This window comes from Leucoraja erinacea, chromosome 30 (assembly GCF_028641065.1).
Source record: "Leucoraja erinacea ecotype New England chromosome 30, Leri_hhj_1, whole genome shotgun sequence".
Taxonomy (NCBI): Eukaryota; Metazoa; Chordata; class Chondrichthyes; order Rajiformes; family Rajidae; genus Leucoraja; species Leucoraja erinaceus.
Genome location: NC_073406.1, coordinates 19,867,394 through 19,887,260, shown reverse-complemented (window position 1 = coordinate 19,887,260; position 19,867 = coordinate 19,867,394). Strand labels below are relative to the sequence as shown.

The 19,867-nt window shown below is 43.3% G+C and overlaps 1 protein-coding gene across 2 annotated transcripts in view; it reads left to right on the top strand.

Annotated features, from left to right (window-relative positions):
- Positions 1–209: 209 nt before the first annotated feature.
- eno1a (enolase 1a, (alpha)) overlaps positions 210–19,867 on the top strand; it is a 51,315-nt gene continuing 31,657 nt past the window's right edge. Inside the window, exons 1-2 of one of the 2 annotated variants that reach the window (XM_055659613.1) lie at positions 210–340; positions 5,678–5,772. In XM_055659613.1, coding sequence (XP_055515588.1) covers positions 5,688–5,772 — 85 coding nt within the window. In that variant the 5' untranslated portion in view covers positions 210–340; positions 5,678–5,687. The remainder of the gene's footprint in view (positions 341–5,677; positions 5,773–19,867) is intronic. The other variant, XM_055659612.1, reaches the window with a different exon arrangement.

Below are 19,867 nucleotides of genomic sequence, written 5' to 3'. Positions count from 1 at the left end.
CCCCCTCCTCCCCCTCCTCCTCTCTCCCCCATTCCCCCCCCTCTCTCTCCCCTTCCCCTCCTCCTCTCCCCCATTCCCCAAAGTGTCATGGAATAGCCAGCTCTCCGGCGGCCACTGATGGAAGTGGGGCCGGTGACAGTGACAGATGTTGCCGTCTCCCCGGGAGACACTTTGTTACGTGCGGGGAGGAGTGAGTGAGTGGGAGCCGCAGCGAGGGCGGGCTTCTTTGTTGCAGTGCGGACTCGTGTCCTTGTGGCGCCTCCCCCTCCTTGCTCCCTCCTCTCCCTGCCCCTTTCCTCTCTCTCTCCCTCTCTGCCCCTTTTCTCTCTGCATGCAACAGGTAAGCGCTGACTTCTCTTTCCACACATGTATGTACATTTTGTAACAAACCCCACCGAGCCCACTAAATCCGCGGTGCAAGCGATTCACTCCACCAGTCAGGAAAACATTATTTGCCTTTAAGACTAGTACACAAAGCGGCCATTCTGTCCGCCCCGTTAGTTCCAGTCCCCCTCCGCCTCCCCCTCCCCCCGAAGGCTGGAAAATTGGAACATTACCTTAACTTGTTCAATAAATTGATCGCACATAAAACAAATATATTATCATTTTATTTTGCTGTTGCCTGGAATTTGCAACATCTAGTCATTCATTTTATTGGGTAAAAAGTACATGGGTCAGAAAATTCCAATTGAGAAAGAAGTTCCTCGCTTTCCCAATTCCAGTCTTGGTCTGCGAGCTGGGCTTTGTTTTCTGTGACGAAGTTTAAATGAAATTTTGCCCAATTGTACAAATGGGTTTTTTTTTTTAAAGGATTTTGCATTCAGTATTAAAGTATTAAACTGGATAAGAAGCGGTGAAAAGGGGTTGATTTTTGAGGGAAATGCAGGAAGAATTTCCTCTCGTAATCATGATTTGCGACTAAAAATAGGGCAATCCTAGATGCATTTACATTAGATCGGTGCTGGGGTTTGTTGGTGAGGTGGTTTACAGATTAAATTGCATTTAGTTTTTTTGGTTATTTTTGCTCTGTATTTTTTTTTAATTACGAGGTTACTATTTTTTTTTTGTGGGAGTTTGAGTCGATTATGGGGTTTGAGATTTTCCAGGTCCCTGCCTCGGCAACACCAGTGGATTGGCTGAAAGAATTAGTAGCTGACCAAATATTTCCAGCTTAACTATAAATAACGAGAGCTCCTTCCCCGGTCTGCAGTTTAACTTGCATGGCGACTCATCGAAATGGAGACTGCCGCACTAATAGTCACCCACTGTATGTTAACCCGATAATCTTAGGAAGGCTCTCATTCATTTTGTTAATTGTTTGGCTTACAGTCGCTGATCTACCTTGATAATGTAATGACTGGCCTAATAAGTTGTATATTGTTTGATTTTTTTTAAAGTTCGACTATAAAGTGGTGAAATCAACTTTTTCTGTTTCAACAATAGCTTAGTGACCTTCAAGTGATTTTAATCCTTACACGAAAATCCTCGTTTATCCAGTATTATATCATCCGGAATGTACAGCCCACCGGTAAAAATAGGTCAAACGATGAATCTCACTTTTTATCCCCACACCCCCACCCCTACCTCACCTAGACTTGCAGCCGCATGTCTCTCCTTCCACCTACATTCCTTTCGCTATCTTTGACCTTTTGTCTTTTCATCTTTGTTGAGCAATGTCCATGGAATGTTAGGTTCAAGGTACATTGTATATCGTTTTGGCTGATTCTCAATATTTGCAATTCCTGTATTCCCTTTGTGCAGAGAGTGGTCCTGACCTCCCATCTACTTCATTGCAGACCTTCAAGCTGTATCTTTAGTCAGACTTTACTGGACTTTATGTTGGCTAAATATTAGGCATAGTGGTGCAGCGGTAGAGTTGCTGCCTTGCGGCGACAGAGACCTTGGTTTGATCCTGACTGAGGGTGCTTGTTTGTATGGAGTTTGTACATTCTCCCCGTGGCCTGGTGGGTTGGCTCCTGGAGCAACGGTTCACTTCCACACTCCAAAGACGTACAGGTTTGGAGGTTAATTGGCTTGGTGATATTGTACATTGTCCCTAGTGTGCGTAGGATAGTGATCCCCGCGATCGCTGGTCCGGACTTGTTAGGCCGAAGGGCCTGTTTCCGCACTAGAAACATAGAAAATAGGTGCAGGAGAAGGCCATTCGGCCCTTCGAGCCAGCACCGCCATTCATTGTGATCATGGCTGATCGTCCCCTATCAATAACCCGTGCCTGCCTTCTCCCCATATCCCTTGACTCTTAGCCCCGAAAGCTCTATCCAACTCTCTCTTAAATCCATCCAGTGACTTGACCTCCACTGCCCTCTGTGGCAGGGAATTCCATAAATTCACAACTTTCTGGGTGAAATCGTTTTTTCTCATCTCAGTCTTAAATGACCTCCCCTTTATTCTAAGACTGTGGCCCCTGGTTCTGGACTCGCCCAACATTGGGAACATTTTTCCTGCATCTAGCAGCACTGTCTCTTTAAATTAAATTATTCCCTTTATCCTGTATCTGTACACTGTGAAAGGCTTGAATGTAATAATGTATATTCTTTTAGCTGTCTGGATAGCACGCAACAAAAAGCTTTTCACTGTACCTCAGTAGAAATGACAACCATAGACTAAACTAAACAATGTTCAAGTACCAGAAATCTGAAATAAAAACTGAAAATGTTGAACATACTTGAATTGAATCGAATGCTTTATTGTTACATGTGATAAGTCACAGTGAAATTCTTTGCATGCATCCCTACGGTATGCAAATAGTTGCCATGTAAAGGGCACTTACAAAGTTACAAAGTATTGCGCACCAGGTCCATCTTCATTTTCTCCCCCTCATGGCGGCCCCCCCCCATACCTATCAAGCCGATCAGCGTCCATGGGAGGAGAAACATTTAACATTTCAAGTTTAGGACCCTTCTGCGAAGGGTTCCTTTAGAGATGTGCATGTGTCCATACTGGTTATTAACGAGGAGGTATATGGCATCAGAAAAGTGATGAACATAGAATAGTTTTGTTTACAGATACAGTGCCCTTCGGCCCACCGGGTCCGTGCCAACCAGCAATCCCCACACATCCTACCCCCATTGGGGGCAATTTTTTGGCATTTACCAAGCCAATTAACCTACAAACCTGTACGTCTTTGGAGTGAGGGAGGAAACCGAAGATTTCAAAGAAAACCCACGCAGATCATAGGGAGAACGTACAAACTCCGTACAGACGGCACCGGTGGTCAGGATCGAACCAGGGCCTCCGAAGTTTGTACGTTCTCCCCGTGATCTGCATGGGTTTTCAGCACAGGAACAGGCACATCGGTCCATAATATTCATGCCGAACAGGATACCAAGTGAATCTAATGGCCTCTGCCTGTACGTGATCCATATTTTCAACCTGGGACAATAAGGTCCGCACTGTCTATGCCCCTCATGATTTTATGTACTTCAATCGAGTCACTGCTGGATTAACTCGGTGGGTCAGTCAGCATCTGTGGAGAACTTGGGTCAGGACCTGTGTTCAGAAAAACAAGCAAAGGAGAAGGGTCCCGACCCAAAACATCACCTGTCCATGTTCTTCAGGAATGCTGCCTGACCCGCTGAGTTACTCCAGCACTTGAGTCTTTTGTTTTGCAAACCAGCGAGTCTTTTGTTTTGCAAACCAGCATCTGCAGTTCATTGTTTCTACTGTAAATATCGTAGTCTGTCTTTGAAATTCAGCACATTCCCACAGAACTATGTTGATGATTTCAAAGACTGTAACTCCTTTGCTAAAACACAAAGTGCGGGAGGAACTGGTTGGGTCAGGCAGCATCTGTGGAGGGAATGGACCAGTGATATTTTGGGTTTGTACCCTTTTCCTTTGCGAATTTTGACATGATGTTTTGTCAACCATTTAAAAATAATTGTGAGAATTTGTCTGACTTCCGTAATTTCAAATAGTTTTGAATAGTACACACTTCCAGATAATGGTTCTGATTTCAGCTCCTAGCAGAATCACTGAGGAGGCTGTTTTTAAAATGGAAGGCTGCCCCTGTTAAATACCTGGTTTGCCATCTACCTGGCAGTTGGGCTTAGTAGCTTCCTTGGGGAACAGTGAGCGGTGCAGTGACTCGGCTAATACTATTGCTGGCTCTCAACTCCAGCAATCCAGGTTCAATCTTGACCTCCATTGCTGCCTGTGTGGAGTCTGTACGTTCTCCAGTGACTAGATGGGTTTCCTTCCACATCCCAAAGTGGTGCAGATTGCTAGGTTAATTGGCCTGTGTATGTTGCCCACATGTGTAGGGAGTAGAGGCATGTGGGGAAGAGGGTTGCAGTAGGGGGATATGAGTTTTTAATTGAAATTGGTATATCAGCACTTCAATTGGGTGGTTTTTGACTCTGAGGACAAAATGACCTGTTTCCACTCGGTAGGACTCCAAGAACTCTTCTGTAATTTCAATGTTAAGGAAAAATCTGAATTCATATTTGTGATCTCTACAATTGGAACACACTTATCAAAATGATTTCACCCAAGTATTTGGTCTTCGGCACAATATAATGAGTGCAGGTCCACTGTGTATCGGAGACAGCAGGTTTGATAGCATAAGAGTTAATGAGCCAGCCCAGTCATTTAAAAAGAGATCTGCTGACAAATTATGATTAAAGTGTAACCAGGGAGCTGCAGCTCAATGCGTGGGCATCATGTTGCACCAGATTCCAAATGCAGGTGCAGCACCTGTGGGGTGCATTGCAGTGTTTATAGTTGTAAGCTTGCAACCTTGATTCGGAGGTGTGTCAGCTACTTTGAGTCTGGTGTCGGGAGGGACATTAATTTCTACCCCAATACCTGCTCAAGATTGAATTAGGCTTCAGTCCAGATTCTAATCTTTGTCCAGCTCTGTTTTAATGCCTGCACAATAAAACCAACAGCTCTGGTATTCACCACTGTGAAATGTATCAGGAACTTCCCAAAGTATTTAACAAATCAGGTGGTAAAGTACTGCTTTAAATGTAAACATGATAAGAAAGGAAGATGATAAATTACCCACCACCTTCCATATGTGGCAGAATTTCCAACACAGACAAGCTTGACCACCGTTAAGATGTAGTCACAAATCTTTAGCCCATCTTTGCTTTGTGCAGGCTTATCATGCGACCTACAATTTGTCGTGGTTAGAATGGTCCTAGAGTAGGGGTCGGCAACCTACGGCCCGTAACCCGAAAATCATACGGCCTGCGGGCGTATTTTTTTCTCTCCCCGTAATTATCCGGCCCGCAGACTTCCATCATCTCCGGTACCTCCCGGGCCCATGGCCGCGGTGCCCAGGCGCAGTGACACAAAGACACAAGGAGGCCGAGCAGCGAGCTCTGGCTGTACCGCACCATGCGCAAAGCCACCGGCACAGCTGTGCACCTTCTGTGTCTGAGCTTCACTGTCAGGATCAAAAATCCGCTCTATGATCTTTGGTCGGGATCGGGTTTGTCAATGGGCCGGGGACGAGTGAGTATGAGTGGCGTCCTCGAAGGGGCGGGGTCCATGTGTACACGTGATAGATGTTGCCCGCCATCCGCTCACAGACATGCGTCCTGGCCCCTACGCAGAACAAGGTTGCTGACCCCTGACCTAGAGGGTATGCATTCTGTGCGGTGAAGGAGGATTATTATTTAACATGACCATGTTGTTTCTCCCTTCACAGAACCACCAAGATGTCCATCTTGAAGATCCATGCCCGTGAGATTCTCGATTCGCGTGGTAACCCCACGGTGGAGGTTGATCTGTGCACTGGGAAAGGTCAGCTTTATCCAGACTGTAGCGACACATCACTGTCTTTAAACACATCCTGTTGCTAGATATTGTAATCGACAATTAACAAAATTAATGTTAAAGTGTAAATTTAAATCCTGAAAATATATATTTGGGTTGGGGCAGGAAGGGAGCATGCACGTAGATTTTTCACCCCGTATAACATTGTGCATTTTCTTTGACTGAAGCCATTTAATTTTTGCAAATTTAGTTTCATTTGGTGCATAATGTGCTGTTTGTATGATGAAATGTGTCGGGAGTTGTGTGTTTTATTGTCTTATATCCTGAAACAGAACAAGGAAATTCTTCCTTGTTTATCTTGACCTGCTCCCTTCAGTAATTGCAAAAAGGATTACTTCAACAAATCTTTTTTTTTTATTGCTTCCTTCTAATCCTCCAGGAAGAAAGCCATGTCTAAATTGTGGGATGAATAAAAATTTGCTGCTGAATTGCAGACCAGGCAGACGGAAAATTAATGTTGATATTTCTATATTGGTGATAAATTTGGAAAATTCAGCCAATAATGTACTTGGCGTTTAAGAGGCTTTTAGATAGGGGTGTGAATATGTAGGGAATGGAGGGATGTGGACTACTTGTAGTTGGACCTGGCACTTTTTAATTAATACCTTGGCTTGGGGCCCCTGTTGGGAACCAGCTGCTAACCTTCCTCTTCCGAGAGAGTCTTCATTCTTCACTGAGTTCAGGGGGAGTGAAGGGCGTGAGTTTCACATCATCACCAACTCTGTAAATTGATCTCACACCAAACATAAAACAAATATTTTTTTTTAAATAAAAGAATTGCAGATGGTGAAAATTTGAAATAAAAACAGAAAATGCTGGAAATACTCAGAATGGTCCTGGTGGAAAGAGAAACAGGTCAACGTAACCTTTCAGTTCAAAGAATCTTCATCAGAACTTGAAAATGAGAAAACAAGCAAATAAAAGTGCTGGGGGAACTCAGCAGGCCAGGCAGCATCTGTGAAGGGAATGGACAGACAGCGTTTTGGGTTGGGTGTCTGAAGAAGGGTCCCAACTTGAAAAAATCTGTCCATTTACCTGGACAGGTGTTGCCTGGCCTGCTGAGTTCCTCAGGCATTTTATGTTTGCTCAAGGTTCCATCATCTGGAGTTCCTTGTGTTTCCAAATAAAAGAAGACACATTATATTAAGCGGCACAGACAACGGGAGAGAGATGGTGGGGCAAAAGGGGTAGTCAGTGTTGCTGGAGGGATAAGCTGTTGGTGAAACTATCTGATTGAGATTTTGATGAGCCATCACAAGTAAGTGACATCTAATAGCTCTGGGAAACAGTGCAGGCAGTGGTGATGGAGGAAAATTAATTAAATAAATACTTTGAACGGATGTTCTCTCGCAAACTGGAGGAGTGGGTTGTGTGTGTGCACACACGCTGGAAGAAGGTGTTGAATTCATTATTGAACCTGGGAAGACTGCAAGGTGGCCAGATGGAAAATGAAGTGCTGTTCCTCTTTGGGTTTCGCCATAAACAGTGTAGGAGGCCACAGTGACCACATGATTCCTGAGTGGGGGATGGGAGAATTAAAGTGACTGACAGCTGTAAGCCCAGGATCAATCCTGCAGACTGAACATAAGTGATCACACCCAACCTACCTTTGGTTTCTCCAGCATGGAGGAGATCACATTGTAAACACTGAGTCCAAGTGAAACTAGTACTGCTTCCAGTATTTCCTTGACAAATGAACAGTGAAATTCTGGATGCATATAAAATATTTCAGAATAATGAGTTTTAATTTGAGACACACACGGGCTCTATCTACGCAAATGGGATTAATGTAGATGGGCATCAAGATCGGCATGGATGTGATGGGCTGAAGATACTGAGACTACATGCTTTTCAATCATTTTTAACTATTTGATCTTCTGGTTCATTGACTAAAGGATACATATGTGTGTACTACAGTAATTGTTACCTTAAAATAAGTCTTGGGCACCACTGTACAAATTATGGAGAAAAAGTGTGGCACAGCGGTAGATTTGATGCCTTACAGCACCAGAGACCTGGGTTCGATCCAGACCTTGGGTGCTGTCTGTACAGAGTTTGTACATTCTTCCTGGGACCACGTGGGTTTTCTCCGGGTGCTCCGGTTTCCACCACATTCTAGACGTGCGAGTTTCTGGGTTAATTGGCTTCTTTAAATTGTCCCTAGTATGTAGGATTGATCTAGTGTTCAGGTGATTGCTGGTCAGCGTGGACACAGTGGGTCTGTTTCCACACTGTATCTCTAAACGAAACTAAAGAAACAACTGGACGCTTATTATAAATAAAGTCTGCTTCACATTGCCTAAAATGACTGGAAAACCTGGATGGGTTTGTGTAAGGAGCACTGTTTGGCCAAGAGCCTTCTGGCATGGTTGTGGGGTTTTACATGGTCACCCAATGCAGTATCGGATCTGACTAATCGTTGTACTGCCAACATACAGTCTTACTGGGTACACAGTTTAGCTATGTGTTTGCGGCATGTTAGCCAGGGTCACTTTAGACTATTACCTCCTGGGGTGCCACATTGAATGATGTGATTCGGAACAGTTTACTCTCTGGAGTAAAATGTAACTGGGACGGTGCTACCTTGCTGAAGCCACACCTACTGTTATTTGACTGAATTGGATCGTGTTCCCTGAGTTCAGATTCCATTTGCTGTACAGTTATTAGAAACATAGAAAATTAGGTGCAGGAGTAGGCCATTCGGCCCTTTGAGCCTGCACCGCCATTCAATATGATCATGGCTGATCATCCAACTCAGTATCCCGCACCTGCCTTCTCTCCATACCCTCTGATCCCCTTAGCCACAAGGGCCACATCTAACTCCCTCTTAAATATAGCCAATGAACTGGCCTCAACTACCATCTGTGGCAGAGAGTTCCAGAGATTCACCACTCTCTGTGTGAAAAAAGTTCTTCTCATCTCGGTTTTAAAGGATTTCCCCCTTATCCTTAAGCTGTGACTCCTTGTCCTGGACTTCCCCAACATCGGGAACAATCTTCCTGCATCTAGCCTGTCCAACCCCTTAAGAATTTTGTAAGTTTCTATAAGATCCCCTCTCAATCTCCTAAATTCTAGAGAGTATAAACCAAGTCTATCCAGTCTTTCTTCATAAGACAGTTCTGACATCCCAGGAATCAGTCTGGTGAACCTTCTCTGCATTCCCTCTATGTCAATAATGTCCTTCCTCAGATTTGGAGACCAAAACTGTACGCAATACTCCAGGTGTGGTCTCACCAAGACCCTGTACAACTGCAGTAGAACCTCCCTGCTCCTATACTCAAATCCTTTTGCTTTGAAAGCCAACATACCATTCGCTTTCTTTACTGCCTGCTTCACCTGCATGCCTACCTTCAATGACTGGTGTACCATGACACCCAGGTCTCGCTGCATCTCCCCCTTTCCCAATCGGCCACCATTTAGATAATAGTCTGCTTTCCCGTTTTTGCCACCAAAATGGATAACCTCACATTTATCCACATTATACTGCATCTGCCATACATTTGCCCACTCACCCAGCCTATCCAAGTCACCTTGCAGTCTCCTAGCATCCTCCTCACAGCTAACACTGCCCCCCAGCTTAGTGTCATCCGCAAACTTGGAGATATTGCCTTCAATTCCCTCATCCAGATCATTAATATATATTGTAAATAGCTGGGGTCACAGCACTGAGCCTTGCAGTACCCCACTAGTCACTGCCTGCCATTGTGAAAAGGACCCGTTTACTCCTACTCTTTGCAGGACCCGTTTACTCCTACTCTTAAGCGGACTTGCGTAAGAAGGGATGTAAACTAATCTCTTGCTGACTCATACATTTACTGGGTCTGAAGTTCCTCCAAGGAATAATCGCAGCGGCATTCCCTGCGTTTGTCGTCTGTAATTTAATTTGGAGATCAATATAGCACCCAGATCAGTCAGTCAAAGTTTAGTTTAGAGATACAGTGTGGAAACGGGCCCTTTGGCCCACCGAGTCCACGCTGACCATCAATCACCCGTTCACATTGATTCTATGATATCTCATTTTCGCATCCACTGCCTACGCATTAGGGCCAATTTGCAGACGGCCAATTAAGCAATAAACCTGCACGTCTTTGGGACAAGGGTAGAAACCAGAGTACAAAGAGGAACCCTACACAGTCTCAATAAGAACATGCAAATTCCACACCGTCCACAGAATATTGCATCCAAGGTCAGGATCAACCCTGGGTCTCTGGCGCTGTGTGGCAGCTACTGTACTGTCCCAAGTGTTATACAGGAATTCTCAAACTACATATCTCAAGGCGGTATATTTTTTCAATTTTACTTAGAGACATACAGCGTAGAGACAGACCATCTGGTCCAATTTGTCCATGCTAACCAAGATGCCAAAGATACTAAGTCCCATTTACCGGCATTCTGGCCAATATCTCTAAACCATTTCCATCCATATACCTGTTCAAATATATATTTAAATGTTGTCACTGTACCTGCCTCAATTAGTTCCTCTAGCTCGTTGTATCGTGTGGATATTGTTGGCCAGTGTCATCTCACCTCAGCTGCTCATGGTCCAGAGTTGATCTCGTTGGTGGAACTACAGACGCAACAAATTTCATTTCCCGAAGGACACAAGTGAACAGATGAGTTTTTACGAAACTTTCATGCTCATTATTCCATTTCATTCCTGTTGGATGATACTATTGGAATTCAAAACAATGCTTAATCTACTGGAGCAACTCTGTGGATCAAGCAGCATCTGTGGAGAGAAAGGAATGATGGACGTTATGCAATGTCAACTGTACCTTCTTTAGTCAGAGGCTGGTTAATCTGTGGAATTAATTGCCACAGAAGACTGGAGACCAAGTCAATGGATATTTATAAGGCAGAGATAGATAGATTCTTGATTAGTGCGGATATCAGGGGTTATGGGGAGAAGACAGGAGAATGGGGTTAAGAAGGAGAGACAGATCAGCCGTGATTGAATGATGGAAGACTTGGGCCAAATGGTCTAATTCTGCTCCTATCAGTTTAGTTTAAAGACACAACACGGAAACAGGCCCTTTGGCCTACTGGGTCTGTGCCAACCAGCTATCCCCACACATTAACACTATCCTACACCCACTGGAGACAATTTTTACATTTACCAAGCCAATTAACCTATAAACCTGTACGTCTTTGGAATGTGGGAAGAAATCGAAGATCTCGGAGGAAACCCTCGCAGGTCACGGGGAGAACGTACAAACTCTGTACAGGCAGTCTCCGGCACTGCGTTTGGTGTCAGGCAGCAACTCTACCGCTGCGCCACAGTGACTGCCCGTCACTTATGGACTTCCGCATCACAGGTGCTGCTCAACCTGCTGAGTTCTTCCATTGGATTGTTTGTTTCTCTAGATTCCAGTGCCTGGCAGTGACGTGTCTTAGTTATTTGAATTTAAATTACTCGGGTATTTCAATAGGATCCCTGGTAAAATTGGTAAATGGCTTGGTAAAATTGTAAATTGCCCCTGTTGTGTAGGATAGTGCTAGTATACATGGATTGATGCAGACTTGATGGGCCGAAGGGCCTGCTTCCAAGCTGAACCAAACTAAACAGCTTCTGAAAGTGAAGCGAATCGATGGTTATTGAGGAAAACGAAGCGGGAAGCTGCAGGAAACAACAGGTGAATGGAAACAGTGTCTTTGCTGTCCAAGCAGTGGATGGAATCATCAAAGTTAGACACATAATGCTGGAGAAACTCGGTGGGACAGGCAGCATCTCTGGGGAGAAAGAATGGGTGGAGATAAGGAAGGATAAGATGTGAAAACATAGATCAAAGTGGACAATGTTCAAGCAAATATAGAATAGCACATTGTTAGCTGAGGGGAAGGTGACAACGAGGCATACAATCAGTAAAAATGAAATCATCAAACTGTTGTAGAATTCCAATTTCATGATTTTACATGTACGGAGAGATTGCACAACCTGCTATCAGCCTCCTGTGAAGATTGTGGCAATCGTAACTGAGGGAAACATTGCGTTGGGTACAATTTCACAAGCTGAAGGAATGAATTACTGTGATTTCCAATGCAATTTTCTCAAACATGCACTTCTCCTAAAGACAGGGAAAATAGTTGACGTCTTTACTGAATTATAGTGTTGTAAGCTTGGATTACACTTGTTGAACATGACATAGTATTAGAATCTTGAATTCTGTCTCCTGCTGTTCATAAATCTTTACTTTACGACCAACCAGTTCAAATTGGCACTTACCTTAAATTTTATCTCACATTCAAAAGCTATCGCTGTCCTAGAACAGACTCATAGACATCTCTCTGTTAGGCACTAGGCTGCGGGAAATACTTGCAGGTAATGAATGATCTGGTAGTCTGTTCTTTGCCTTGTGCTCTTTTGAAAAATGGTACAGATTGATAACTAAAGATTCGTTATAACCAGCATCTGCATTTCCTTCCGACACAGTATAATGGGACTGTTCTTTTGTATTACAAAAGAATGAGAGATGATTTGCGAAAGGAAAATCAAGTTTAGCTGTTCTAATGGGGTTATTTAGGAATCAGAGCTCAAGAAAATAGTACACCAAGTGGAGAACAGGGATATGTCTGGTCAGGACCCTTCTTCAAGCTAATTATCACCTATCCATGTTCCCCAGTGTGGCACAGTCATGCAGCGTTAGAGTTGCTGCCTCACAGCGCCAGCGACCCGGGTTCGATCCTATCTCAGGGGTGCTGTCTGTAAGGAGTTTGTTCAGTCTCCCTGTGACCACATGCGATTTCTCCAGGTACTCCAGTTTCCTCCCACATGTTTTTGGACTGAATTCTGTTTTTAATTTGTGTTTCTGTGATGTCTTTATTATTTATTTTATTCTGATTATATGTTTATATTTCCTGTTAACCTATGTAAGGTGTCCTTGAGATTTCTGAAAGGCGCCCAATAAATAAAATGTATTATTATTATTATTATTATTATTATTATCCTAACGACGTGTGGATTTGTAGATTAATTAGCTTCAGTAAAAATAGTCCCTAGTGTGTAGGATAGTGCCAGCATACAGGGCGATCGCTGGTCGACGTGGACCGAAGGGCCCATTTCCACTGTATTTCTCTAACGTAAAGTAAAGATGTTGTCTGAGCTGCAGAGTTACTCCAGCACTTTGTGTCCTTTTGTGTAAGGAAGCATCCACAGTTTCTCGTCTCTACACAAGAAAAGAAGAACAGTAAACGGAAACCAGGCCCCACCAGGCAATTTGATCATGGCTGACGCAGGCTGTCCTCGGCTCCTCTTCTGCACCAGTTCCCTATGGCCACTCAAGATTTCTCAATCCTTCAAATACTCTCTCCATCTTAAATATTTTCAATGATCGAACTCCCACCACCCTCTGGGGAAGAGAACTCGAGATTTCTCTACCCTCTGATTGAAGAAATTTCTATGCATCGCAGTCAGAAACAATTGGTCCCTTATCTTGCAACTATGCTCCCTTGTTCATGATCCTGCCCTGAGTGAAAACTGGTCAACATCTACCCTGTCAAACCACAGCAGAATCTTGCAGGTTGGAATAAGATCACCCTCTTCTGAGCTCCATCGAGTACAGACCCACACCGCCTAACCTCTCTTGATAGGACAATCTAGGCAAGAGTGTTTTATTGTCACATGTCCCGAAACAGTTTAGTTTAGAGATACAGCACGGAAACACATCCTTCACCCCACTGAGTCCACACTGACCAACGATCCCCGCACATTAGCACTTATCCGACATGCTAGGGACAATTTTTACAATTATACCAAGCCAATTAACCTACAATCCTGTACGTCTTTGGTTTGTGGGAGGAAACCTTGGAGAAGATGTTCAGAGAAAAGCCACGCAGATCACGGTGAGAAGGTCCAAACTCTGTACAGACAAGCACCTGTAGTCAGGATCGAACCCAGGTCTCTGGCGCTATAAAGCAGTAGCTCTACCACTATGCCACTGTACCGCACAGAACAATGAAATTCTTACTTGCAGCACCACAATAGGTATATGAACACAGTAGGTGTAGGAAGCAACTGCAGATGCTGGTTTACACCAAAGATAGACACAAAAAGCTGGAGTAACTCAGCGGAATAGGCAGCATCTCTGGAGAAAAGGAACAGGTGACGTTCCGGGTCGAGACCCTTCTCCTGACTGAGTACTCGGTAGATACCACAATAAACAACAAAAAGAAGTTCAATAAATGAAAGAGAGACAAGAACAAACCCTGAAGTTCCTAGTGCAATCAACCCAGTTGGAAGTTTAGTTGCAGTTCGTAGTGTTCAGTAGCCTGAATGTTGTTGGGAAGAAACTGTTCCTGGACAACATACAATAGGCGCAGGATTAGGCCATTCGGCCCTTTGAGCCAGCACAGCCATTCTATATGATCATGGCTGATCATCCACAGCTTGACATTAGTTTTTGGGCTCCTACACCACCTTCCCGATGGCACGAGTGGAATGTGAGCGTTGCCAGGGTGATATTGCTCCTTGATGATGCTTGCTGCTTTTTTGAGGCCGCGCCTTCTACACAGATCCTTACAACAGTGGAATCCCTGCAATTCTAACATCCTCTGATAATCTCCTTTGGGCTGCCTGCGGTGCTAAGATGTGAATAAGGTGAACCAGTGAATTTGATGTATTTGGATTTTTGGAAGACTTTTGATGAGGTCGTGCACCAGAAAGGTGATCAATGTGGGAACACGTGGAATTGGGAGTAGTATACTGACCCTGTATCTGGACTGCTCCAGATTCCAGCATCTGCAGTCACGAGTGTCACGGTATTAGATTGCTCATTGTGCAAAAATCACAAGAACAGTGAAAGGAGAGAATAAAGCCTCAGATGTGTTTGATGTGTTTCAATGAGTTATCTTTCCCAGATTTCAAGGCTCAAGGTTTCAAGGTCAGTTTATTGTCACATGTACCAATTAAGTTACAGTGAAATTTGAGTTACCATCTTGAATTCCACTTGGGAATCAAAAAAAGTATCTTGTCATCTTTTGCTGCTCCATTAGGTTGTATTCCCAGACTGATGCATGTCACTAATACTGCCCATTCTTACTAAAAAAAAATTGAATGGTGTTTATTTCTTGGCAACCCATGGTATTCGCATCCTCTTTAATGTAGTTTTGGTCTTAAAAAAAGCTGCTCCAGTGAACTAGTCTTCAGATATTATACTTTCTGCTGGAATTAAAAATTTGTTTTCAAATAGCTCGAGATTCGACATAAGCCTCTTAAGTATTAATCCTTCTGGGGCTTTGTTATACCAACAGATCAGATTTGATGTTGCAATTTAAAATATAATGTTTGATGCAATCAGCAAAATGACAATCTGTAAATGTCCAAGCTATCCTGTCATGGTATGGATCTAAATGACAGCTCACCAGTGTTTAAGAATGTAAAATAGGTTCCAATCTTGTTTCTGTTGGAGACATTTTTTTTTGTGGAAAACTGATTAGATCTGGATGTGTTATGAAAATCCTTTCTTTATGGGTATGGGGTTGTGTGGATTAAATAGACTTGGATTGCTTAATTCTTGTATTGGAAAGTGTGCATCTGAGGCATATCCTCAATAAAACACCTTGCCCCTCATCCTTTAAAGAGCTACACAGTGACACAGCAGATAGTGCTGCTGCTCCAATGACCCAATTTCGATCCTGGCCTCTGGTGTAGTTTAGTTCAGTTTTGTTTAAAGATACAGCACTATGGTCATCATTAAATTCCCCCTTAGAAGATGTCCGTCCTAGTATCACTTCCACCTCTGCATCAATTTTTAATTATCCACGTGAAATGTTTTTATTTTTGTAATCTACATTAAAGCACCCAGATAAATTCAAGATTTGGTTGATTTGGTGCAGCTGGAATTAAAAATCAATTAGCATAGCATGTGGATGAAGGATATTTATTTTATATACTGGGCTTTGTAGATGAGATATGCAAACTCAGCAGTTTGTATTGTCTGTGCTTTGGTGAATGTTGCCTGCTTGGTTGGGTAGCCTTTTATGTTGTGCAGTTTGATCTCCAAAGCAAAAGCAACTTGCCTGGGCAGTCAAGTCACAATGTATTAGATTTCTTGATGCATTCAACTCAACCAGTCTTTCATTTAACAATCTTGGAAAAGAGCCAGCAAAGTATTGGCTGCACACTTTGAAAAGGGTGATAATTGGTATTAACTGAAGATTGTTGAAATGTTTATCTGGGAATGTTTCCCTTGATACTCGAATAGCCTTGATTTTCAAACACAAAATTGTGATTAGTCGTACCCAGAGGCCTTTATGCCTGTTGGTAAGATACAAGTGGCAGGTAAGTTGTTTGCCTAATAGTAATCTCTAATGGCCAGTGGTTCAGTGGTACTTCATTATCACATCTACCTTTAGTTTAGTTTGGAGGTACAGCGGAGAAGCAGGCCCTTCAACCCACTGAGTCCATGCCGACCAGTATTCCCTGCACTAACATCACCCTACACATACTAGGGACAATTTACAATTTTACCAAGCCAGTTGGCCTAAAAAACCTATATGGGCACCCGGAAAAAACCCATGCGGGTCACGGGGAGAACATACAAATTCTATTCAGACAGCGTCTATAGTCAGGATCGAACCCACTGTAAGGCAGCAACTGTTCCTTTTCGCATATAATACAGTCAAAATCTTGCCAGATGAAAGCACAATCATACCCAGGTGTAATAAAACAAGCCAGGTGCGCTTAGCACAATTTCTGGAAAGGGTCATAGAACAATTAAATTGACTTTATCACAGCAGGCCATTCAGCCCTCTAATATGTGTTGGTTCCTGCTAGAGCTTTTTCCCCCTGTTTTTGTCCCAAATGGATTGACAAATGACCTTCCCCCTTCTCCCCCACCCCCATATTCCTATCTAATTCATTACCATCTTACCTTAATGTGGTTTACTGAGTTTTATACATGTGTCTTGTGTATGAATATCCAAGTAAACACTAGTATTTTAAGAACACTTTAGACGGGCAAATTAAAACATCTTTACAAGGCACGTGTATGTGCCTTGAAATTCAATTGTGTGTTGCTATGCGCTCATGAATATAATGTACAATGTGAGTACACCCAATTCTGCCTTCCCCTCACCTGTATCCTTCCAACACTTGCCAAGCTCTTTTTTCCAGCTTTCTCCCCATCAGTCTGAAGAAGGATTTTGATACCAAATATCATCTGTCATTCCCTCCGCAGACGCCTGACCTGAGTTCTTCCACCACTTTGTGTTCTACTTAAGAATCCAGCATCTGCAGTCTCTCGTGTCACTGTTTCCAGATTGTTTTCCTGCATGTCTAAATTTAATCTGGGCGATTCATAGTCACACAACTAACATAGTTACCAGGATAACAACATTTCCTGTGCCACTCTCCATTTGGACCACCCTTGAGATAGTGAAACCCCATTTACCTGGGAGATTCCTTGCCCCGTTAGGCTTCAATGTTGCATTGCTGGTCTGCAATCTCTTCGCTCCAACATCCTGTTAGTCCTGACCCCCCCGTCCCTCCCCCCAAATGTCACAGACTCTTCCTCTGGAGACTGGTTCAATATTCCAAGGCCAGGAATGTCCCAGGAAATTGTGGTCTCATTTTCCCAAAGGAATAGATCAATGTTAGCAAGGAGAAGATAACAACAAAACAAACAGATAAAATGTAAATGATAAGAGTCAGAGTGGTGGGAGAACTGGGATGGGGGAGGGATGGAGAGAGAGGGAAAGCAAGGGTTACTTGAAGTTGGAGAAGTCAATATTCATATTGCTAGGGTGTAAACAGCACAAGCGAAATATGAAGTAGTTATCCCTCCAATTGTGCTGGACCTCACTCTGACAATGGAGGAGGCCCAGGACAGAAAGGGGGGGGGGGAGTTAAGTGTCTAACAACAGGGAGATCAGGTAGGCTGTAAAAATAGCATTTTCATATAAAGAATAAAGGAAAATCTATGGAGGCAGAAAATATTATTGTATACAGTGAACCAAAATTCAAGTTGCGATTGTCTAATTTTCATATGCACTGGAACAATGAAACTCATACGGTCACATTAATGCAACAATATAACAAACGAATATTCAATAGCAATATCAGAAGTAACCCTTGCATCACCTGTCTCTCTCCATCATTCCCCTGTCCCAAGTCGTACTAGCTTCAAAGTCAACTTGTTGAGTCTCACTCTCCTCTAGCCCACAGCTAACAATGGACTGTTTCCTTTATCATTGTTACTTTTTTGCATATCTTTCATTCATTTGTTCTATATTCCTCTATATCACCGTCTATATCTCTCATTTCCCTTTCGCCTATGTATGAAGAATGGCCTTGAAAAATGTTGACATAATTAAACAAACTGGTTCACTTCTTAATAAACAGACAGCTCGCAATACGGTTTGGTAGACCAATTCAAACTTTACTAATTATCGACCGATGGAAGTGGCAAGGAAAACCCCAGCCAAGTGAGCAACACGGACACTTGGCTGTCCTCTCTCCACTTCCCTGAACACAGAATTACATGGTATTTTATACTGTTCTTTTGCCACCAAAGCACATTCAAAAGACATTAGTCATGGTCAGAGGTACAGTAAATACACATTACTACAGGATGCGACTGGGTTTGTCTTTTGTCAATCATCAGTTGCATATCAAAGGCATCCTGTCATTTGGTAAAAGGTAGTTGGATCAAAGGCATCAGACATTGCCTCAATACCCCTCACTGGGATTAATCTGGGCTTCCTCCCTCATCAATTGGTAGACGCATTTCAAAGTCATCGGTCATTGTCTCGAAACATAGCAACCTGAAGCAAGCCTGTGCTTGCCTTTCTGTATCAATCTACAGGAGAAAAGCCTGCTTTGAGACTAAATATAAGTGTAATCTAGCCCAGGAATCCATTTGATATATTTTTTATATTTTTAACATCATTCAGCCTTATCAGTCTCGACCTAAAACGTCACTTATTTCCTTTTCCCGCTGAGTTACTCCAGCTTTTTGTGTCGATCTTCCGTTTAAACCAGCATCTGCAGTTCCTTCCTACACATTCAATGCATCCTTTATTCTATGTAAATCAGACCATGACAGTGCAAGCCAAGTTACTTAGTGCAACCTCAGCAGAACAAATTCCATAGCAGTTCAGTACTGAGGTTGTGGCATAAGTTGTGCAACGCGGTTCAAAAGTCTTGTGGTTGAAAGGAAGAAATTCCACAAACTTGAAGTTTCAATCCTCGGGCTCCTGTACCATCTTCCCAATGGTAGAGGTGATATAAGAACGTTGCAAGGGTGGGGTGAGTATTTGATATTAGTTGCCTCCTTGAGGTAGAGCTTCCTCTAGATTCCTTTCTTGGTGCGAAGGTCGGTCGGTACCCATGATGGGCCAGACAATGTTCACCGCTTTCTGCAGCCTCCTTCGCTCTTGAGCTTTGGAACTGCAGACCAGGCTGTGATACAACTTGTCAGTGTGCTCCCCGCCAAACACAGACAGAAGTTTGATAGAGTATTTAGTGACATGCCGATTCTCCTGGAGGCAATTCCTTGATCTACAAATTGCTGAGAAGGCAAGCATGAAATGTGTTCTGATATTTGAGTGTTTTTTGAATATTAGTGTAGGAAGGAACTGCAGATGCTGGTTTAAACCGAAGATAGACACAAAATGCTGGAGTAACTCGGTGGGACGGGCACCATTTCTGGAGAGAAGGAATGGGTGACATATCGGGTCGAGACCCTTCTTCACTTCCTGACCCGATACATCACCCATTCCTTCTCTCCAGAGATGATGCCTGTCCTGCTGGGTTACTCCAGCATTTGGTGTCTTATCTTCAGTTTCTGAATATTAAGTACATTTGCAGTAATGTCCGCTTTTTCCCACCAATTTGTCGTATTATTTCAGGGTGCATGTCTGGAGTGGTAGGGTTCTGAAAGGGCGAGATACAAAGAGTCCCTGACCATTGCGTATCACCACTGGGATGTGCACTTGAGGAGCAGTGACTGACAGGGTTGTGACACCCATACTGCACGGTGGGCTTTAGCTTTGTAAAGTGTTGCCTGTCATTGTAAACTTTCAAATCTCTCAAACTCTTCAAATCGTTGTATTGCTTTGTGGTAAC